General features: G+C 35.1%; 1 protein-coding gene across 1 annotated transcript in view; it reads right to left on the bottom strand.

Moving 5' to 3' along the window:
• NCKAP5 (NCK-associated protein 5) overlaps positions 1-7,821 on the bottom strand; it is a 731,767-nt gene that overhangs the window by 414,149 nt on the left and 309,797 nt on the right. The window contains exon 3 of the mRNA XM_004674888.2: positions 4,654-4,717. Within this exon, the coding sequence (XP_004674945.1) occupies positions 4,654-4,717 (64 nt within the window). The remainder of the gene's footprint in view (positions 1-4,653; positions 4,718-7,821) is intronic.

Below are 7,821 nucleotides of genomic sequence, written 5' to 3'. Positions count from 1 at the left end.
TACACTGCAGAGGGGAGCAGCGGGTGGGTCAGGAGAGGTCTGCTGCACCATGTGGTTACCTCCAGGGCAGGCAGGGATGGAACTCATGCGGAAGTGGCTTCAGCCTCTTAGTGCTGTGCTTTAACCTGCTGTGCCACCAGGGAGGGCCTATTCTCCACTTTTTATAAAACTTCTCATTTGTAGTCCAGTGTCAAACTAAGTCATGCTTTCACCATTTCCAGATCGAAAGAATAATTTTTTTCTTTGAGCAATCTAATATTTTCTTCTAATATTAATTTCTCTAAATATTCTGAAAGTTCAGAACTATGAAAGATATAATTCTATGCACATTTAGTTGATTTTTAAAACACTTCATGATGTGTTTAAGAATTAAATCAATGGCAGTTAACTTAAAGACCTTTGCCTCTTTCCCAGAAGTAACCATTTTCCTAAATTTGGTGTGTGTGGCTCCTATACATATTTGATTTTTTTTTGTAGTCATGTCAGTTAATGTATGTTTTTGTAATATGTCCACATTAATACATGTTTGAAAAATAATTTGTGGACATATCCATTCTCCAACTAAAGGTCCTGACATTATTTGATATTTTCATCACTTACAGATAGTGCAAAATTGTGTCTCGTTATATGAGGATTGAAATGCACAAGTATAACTGTTAAATCAGGCTGCATTTCACCTTCAACTTTACTAGGTAACACAAAATAGGTTTCTAATATGTTTACATCAGTTACTCTTCTATGCATAATGCAATAGCAAGCTCTCAACATCACTGATAAGTTCACTTGATGTGAACTACTTAGGCTAACTGATATAAAAATGTAAATTCCTACAGCTTATTTCTGTTCAGAAAAGCATTACCAAACTTCAAAGTACTGATCTACCTAAAGCAATTGTTACATTAAATAATGATTAGCATTTATTCATTTGTTCATTTATTTTCCAACACACCTATTCTGGCAGGTGGCCAGAATCTACCCCAGCAGCTCAGGGCACAAGGTGGAAAGGAAACCTAGACAGACCACACCTCCATTGCGGGAGACATATGCAATCCCCCACACACACTGAGACCATTGTAACAGAGACAAGTCTAACTGTGCACATTTTTTTTGTGTGTGATATGGAGGAACTAAAATAACAGAGAAACCCCATGCAAACATGGGTGGTGCTTCATAAGGAATTATTTATTTTTTTTCTCATCACTATTACAACGAATTTCTAAATAACAATATTTGAGGGGTGTATAAAGAAGAGTTCTACTTGCTACCTATCCTTGTCCTGGAAGGGTTTTTTTTTTTTTTTTAAAGATTTATTTATTTATTCATATAGAACTGGGGTACAGGCCAGAGATGTGGAGGGTGAGAGGAGTCACCAGAGACAGAGTGGGGAGCAGAACAGGCAGATCGACAAAGTACACTGCTGAGGGGAGCAGCGGGCGGGTCAGGAGAGGTCTGCCACACCATGTGGTCTCCTCCAGGGCAGGCAGGAATCGAACGCATTGCGGAAGTGGCTTAAGCTTCTCAGTGCAGTGCCTTAACTCGCTGCGCCACCAGGGAGGGCCCTGCAAGGGTTTTAAGACCAACAACTTCTAAGTAGGTTCGCCTGAGATGCTATCCCAGTGATTATGTAATTTACAATTTTCATTTTTTGAAGAAGAAATTTTAAATGTTTATCGCCATGACACTTTCCTGTTAAAAAATTATTCCTAAATAAAAAGTGTGTTAAGAATTAAAATTCTCTCAAAAATAGTGCCTTGTAAGATATTTATTACATGAAGTTATTTTTAAAAAGGCAAATTTAGGCCCTCCCTGGTGGCGCAGCGGGTTAAAGCACAGCACTGAGAATCTAAAGCCGCTTCTGCATGAGTTCAATTCCCGCCTGCCCTGGAGGTGACCACATGGCGTGACAGACCTCTCCTGGCCCGCCTGCTGCTCCCCTCAGCAGTATTCTTCATAGATCTGCCTGTTCTGTTCCCTGCTCTGTCTCTGGTGAAGCCTCTCACCACCCCTGAGCCTCTGGCCTGTACCCCAGTTCTGTATGCACAAATAAATAAATCTTTTAAAAAAAAGGCAACTTTACATTAAAGACTATGATTGTAATATATTTATTGATGATTTCACAAGTAAATATTTCAAATGTACAGTTTGCTTTTGGAATACCTTCAAGTACCTTTTTCCATACCACTTTCCTTTCCTGAAGGAAAGGTGGATGGTGGTCTTTAAAAAGCATAAGGTGATCTACTTATGATGAAATGCTCTCCTTTCTGCTACAGATATGGCAGAATTTCTGGGTTTGTAATGTAAGCATTAAATTTAGCAGATAATAGAACTGCCTGATTTTAGGAGCTGTCAGACATTGAAAGAATCAGGACTTCAGAAATAAATGAATTGTAGACGCAGAAGAGCTGAAGCATATAATTAAGTAGAAAACTCAGAGGTCTTTGACAAAGTAAGGAGAGAGGGAAAAATACTGAGAAGGAGGGAGAAAAAAGTACAAAGCATTAATGAAAATCAGGGCTTATGGTGTCCTGAAGAAATTGCAATGTGATAAATTATGGAAATTATAATATGAAGAGTAATAAATCATATCATGTCACTGATTCTCTAGAATCTTTCCAATGATTCCATCACTCAGAATCAGCTAGAGATCCCTAAGACCTCGATGGCTTCAGCCCCCATCACTTCTCTGCTTTTACCTCCTCCTGTTCTCCAGCCATCCTGTCTCCATGCACTCCTGGCTGCTGCTTACTGGTCTTTCTCCTGGAATCTCCTCCTCCAATCATCACCATTGTTCACTCTTTGGCCGCCTCCACTTTTGGTCAAATATTGACTTCTCAGTGTCTTCCTACCCTGAACAAGCTCTCAAGTTTTTGACTGTTCCTTTTTTCATTTATGTTTCCCCAGGGCCTAGATGAGCACTGGGTGCATAACAGGTACTCAATAAGTATTTGCTGCATCACTCAAAGAATATATTACATTACCATCAATTAAATAAGAGTGATAAAGCATTGATGATTTTCCAAAGTTACTTTTTACATAATCAGAGTAAAATCTTTCTTTGTGTTTACTGGGCACTTTCTATACTGAGCAATTATTTTGATAATGTTTTAAAGTGGGTTTTTTTTTTTTTAAAGATAGCTATGTATCTGAAATGACTTTAACTTAGGCCCATTTAATGTTGGAGTGAGAAAGATAAATTCCTTCAAAGTGTGTTTTCCTTACGAGTTTAAATAATATTTAGGTATTAGCAGAAAAAGCTCCCCATCTAACAGATGTTCAGTAGCGACATCTACTAAGCTAACAGAATCATAAAAATTCAACTGCCTCATGTTAAAGATGAGGAAACAAACAAAAGTTAAATTACTTCTCCACATTCAATTAGAACATAGTTAAAACACTTCTGACTACAAGCTTGTCCTAAACAAAGACTAAGCTATCACAGAATGGCCTAGCATAGTAATATTTTATAATACCAAAGTCCAGAATGAAAATTTTAGTTGATCATGTTATACAACCTACATTTTCTCCAACATGTTTCCATTTCATTACTCAAAGACACTTGTGGTTTCTTCATATTATTTGAACATCCAAGATTTCCTTTGCATTGAGGTCACTAGCAGAACAAATAATGTCATCACTTCCCTAAGTACTTTCCCTAATGTACTTTTAGCACATTCAAGGGCCACTGTACCTTCCACAACCCACTCAACATTTATCCTTTTGCTCCTGCCCTTTGCTTTGTCTGTTGAGAGAAGTGCATGGCCAGCATATTTTATAAATTTCGTACTGTTTTCAGGGAAAGGGTTGTCCATTAACTCTCATGAAATCAAACAGAAGGAACCTTCAGGGTCTGAAAACGTGTCACTTCCCTTTTTCAAAAAAGGTAATTCTTTTGCTAAAAAATTGCATGTGTGCCATTGCTTTGTCATAAGTAGGGAAAAATCTGGTGTTTTATTTTCTTCTCTAAGGTAGCAGCAGCAGCAGTTAATCCAAACATGCACGTTTCCCAGGTCCCCAGATAGTCGTCTCTCATGTTAGAGTGACACACAGGCAGATACTTTAGCAAAGACAGTCTATAAAATGAAGTTGCAATGGACCAAAACAATCATATTGATTTTTAGTACAATTCAAAACACAAGGAAACATTAGTTTTCTAAATGGCACATACTGAAAAGGACAGCAAGAAATTCACTGCATGTCGGGGAGAGATGGAAAAGGATAAAGATTATATTCACAAGCATTTTAGTGTTCTTTTAGGTTGCTTTTTTTTTTTAAACTTGAAGAATGGAAAGACTTACATTATGCTCAACTGTTCTTTTCTGAAAATCTAAGATTGCTCATTTATTGACACTGTGCTCAACACTAGAAGCCTAAACAGCCAATGGAACTTCAGGAAATAAATATTTAGGGTTCTTAAGTGTTTGGACAATTTTTTCAAATACTTTCTTTTCCTACCTCTCCCTTCCTCTCTCTCCCTTTTTCTTTTGCCCCTCAATGGGAAAGCTGCATTATAACCATACTATTTACAGACACATGATTAAGATTGCTGCAAGCAAATATTTTCATTAGATAACCTTAATCCAACAAAATGTCTTTCAAGAGTCAGATTCCTTTGGAAAGGACATTATGAATCAGGAGAGACCATGCAGGACTTACCAAGGCCCCCTCAGTTCGTCTTTGGGCAATTTCTCGCTGTAGACGGGCCACAGCCAATTTCTCCCTGGAGAAACAAAAGCACATGATTAGTTGACCATTCTTCTCAGGATCCAGGAACACAGGCATGACTTAACATTCTTCTTTAAGTCTCTGGAGGAGCTCTTTCCTTGGTTTAGCTCACTTCCTGCACTAATCTTTCTCTAAATATTTAAAGTGATTCGTCATTAGTGCACTGTTTTTAGTAAGAGCCTTGAAAGAGATTTTTTCTTTGCCTCATATTTTATAATATTCAAATAAATGTTGAATGCCAACTAAGTTTTGATGTAATTTTATTAACATTATTTGTAAGTAAATGTTTTGTGTCTAAAATATTTAAGCTGTCCATCAGTTTTGTGCATATGTATTTTAAATATTTGTTTTGTTATTCTAATGCTAAATTTAAAAGTACAAATGAAACATAACTCCATCATCCTTGAATAATAATAGAGAATCATGTAACAGCCAATGTGTGGGACATTTTACCTGAGCATATGAGCTTGACAATTCTATAATACATTTTATTATCCTAATTTTATAGATATAATAAGTGAGGTTTAGAGAGGCTAAGTGATATACTGACTTCTCAATTGGCATATAGTAGAATTAAGATCACATTTAGGGTTTAACTTCAAAACCTAAATATAAGATTTTTTCAGGACTAATAAAATTCTCTCTCTCTCTCTCTCTCTCTATATATATATATATATATAATATATATATATATGAGTCTGTAAAATATGAGTATTAAAATCACACAATTACAGTATTCTTTTTTACAATGAGTTTCATTTTTATCTGTTATAACTGCAATTCCAATTTTATATACAAGCAGTTTAATATTCACCAAAATTTTAAGAGTATTATTTAAAGCATTAGACACCTGCATATTCTGCAGGTTTTTTAAGTATTCTAAAAAAAAAAAAAGTTTTGTTAGATGAAATATGGATATGTGAATATTTTCCACTAATCCTCAAATCTTAATTTTAGCTAGAACTTTCCTTGAAATCCTTCTTTTACTCTCAAGATAGGAAGCTATTTGAGTTATCTTTCACCCCTTAATCTTATTGTTCAACAGGATCAGCTCTATGCAAATAGGAATGAAGCAGCTAGCTTTCCACATGCGTAAAAGAGTTTCTTTCCTCATAACCATGTGTGTATCTGAAATGCCTACGACAGTCAAAAAGACATGGGCTTTAGTTGGTTAGAGTTGAGTAACACTTATAGGATGAATAGTTCTACCTAAATAAATACCTAAAAACATAGATAAAAGGAAGAAAACCAGAACCAGTAGACTTTTGAGGGATACAAGTTTGGGGAACCTAGAGCAAGATTGCCACATTTATTCTTACCAGGAGGAAACAAACTAGATAAAAAGAAGTCATAAGGAAATGGTTACATGCCTTCTTTTGTTTGAAATAAGAGAAGATCATGCAAGGGAGTGTTCTCTGACCTTAGTCCTGATGAGCAGATCAAAGGAACAAGGCATGGAACAAGAATATGACTAACTTCTGGTTTAATATGAAAATTAAGCTCATGTTAAATATAATAAACCCTCAGTATCAAGGATAGGATCTTAGAAACTTCAAATGAAAAAATTCAGAATGAAACCTGTCTAACCTTTATCTAATTGAAATAAATGAGTAAAATTTCTATGGCATATTTCTGGCAACAGAATCATCACTAAACCTTTAAGAGCCAAACACCTTTAGTATAAAATAATTATTTGTATTGATTCAGATATTAATTTATTTTTTCACCTGCCTGTTCTATCTCAGAGTGATGGGGGACCCTAGCTTATCCCTACAGCTCAGGTCAAAAGGTGGGAAGGTGGGAACCATCTGGGCAGAATGTTCTTCCATCATGGGACACAACCACACTCACTCAGACTAGGCCAAGTTGGACATTCCATTAACTTCATGTGCATGTTTTGGGGACATGGGAAGAAACAGGAGTACCTAGAGAAAACCCATGCAGACATGGGAAGAACTTGTAAACTTTGTGTCATCAGTGATCCTAAATAGGAATTGACATATTTTTTTCTTGTCAATCAATGTTTTAACAAAATGATTGAAATAAACATTATTTGAGGATGCTTTATATTCATAAGGAACAAGAAAACATGCTCTATACTCTATGATCCAGAAATTCCACTCTAAGGTATAAACCCATCAGAATGTACATATGTTTACTAAAAGGAATTTATTCATTCACAAAACCAGTTTGCAATAGTCTTCAACTGAAAAGGAACATACCAATTACCAGTAAAATGAGTAAATTTTAATATAGTCAGATACTGTAATACTATAACATGCTGGGAAAAATAATTTATTTATAATCACAAAAACAGAGTATCACAAACATACTGTTGAGCAGAGCAGCAGATAAAGAAAAGTATGCACTTTGTGATTCCATATATATAAATTCAAAGACAAATAAAACTATCCAATTTGAAAATACAAGGGAAAGAAAAGGTTATCCAGGAAGAGTCAATACTATTTTGATTCACAGATGACATTATTTTCTAAACTGAAAATCCTAAAGAATTTATAAAACTATGCAGTTTTATAAATAGAATATTTCAATATAAAAAGCAATTGTTTTATATACTAATTAACCAATTGAGAAATTGCTTTCAAAAAACCTGTAATAGTGCTAAGAACATAAAATAGTTAAGGACTAAATTTAAAAAAGGCTTGTTTAGATTTCTACACCAAAAACTACAAAATTCTATTTAGGACAATTAAAGGTGATTACACATACAAGCATAAATCCATACCAAATCCATGGACTGGAAGACTTAATGGCACACTGTGAAAATCTGTACCAAGTTAATCTATAAATTATTTCTTACTGGGTTATATTAATTTACCATGGTAAACAAAAAGGAACATGGGAATAACAGGAAACCAAGCTTTCTAGTCTATTCAAATATGGAACAAAAATAATGTTGTTAAAAAGGGGACCCTGAATATCAGCTATATAGAATTCTAGTGAATAACCAATCTTCACTGCAACAAGATGAAAGAGGATAGTAAGACATATAGCTGAGGGAAAGGGGTATACATCTAAATCCTACCTTTATACTTGATTTCCAAGCTTTGTACATGCAAAATTTGATGAAATTTTTTT

Source organism: Condylura cristata, unplaced genomic scaffold, assembly GCF_000260355.1.
Source record: "Condylura cristata isolate star-nosed mole 26May11 unplaced genomic scaffold, ConCri1.0 scaffold00002, whole genome shotgun sequence".
NCBI classification, from domain to species: Eukaryota; Metazoa; Chordata; class Mammalia; order Eulipotyphla; family Talpidae; genus Condylura; species Condylura cristata.
The sequence above is the reverse complement of the archived record's forward strand: the minus strand, read 5'-3'. Positions and strand labels throughout refer to the sequence as shown.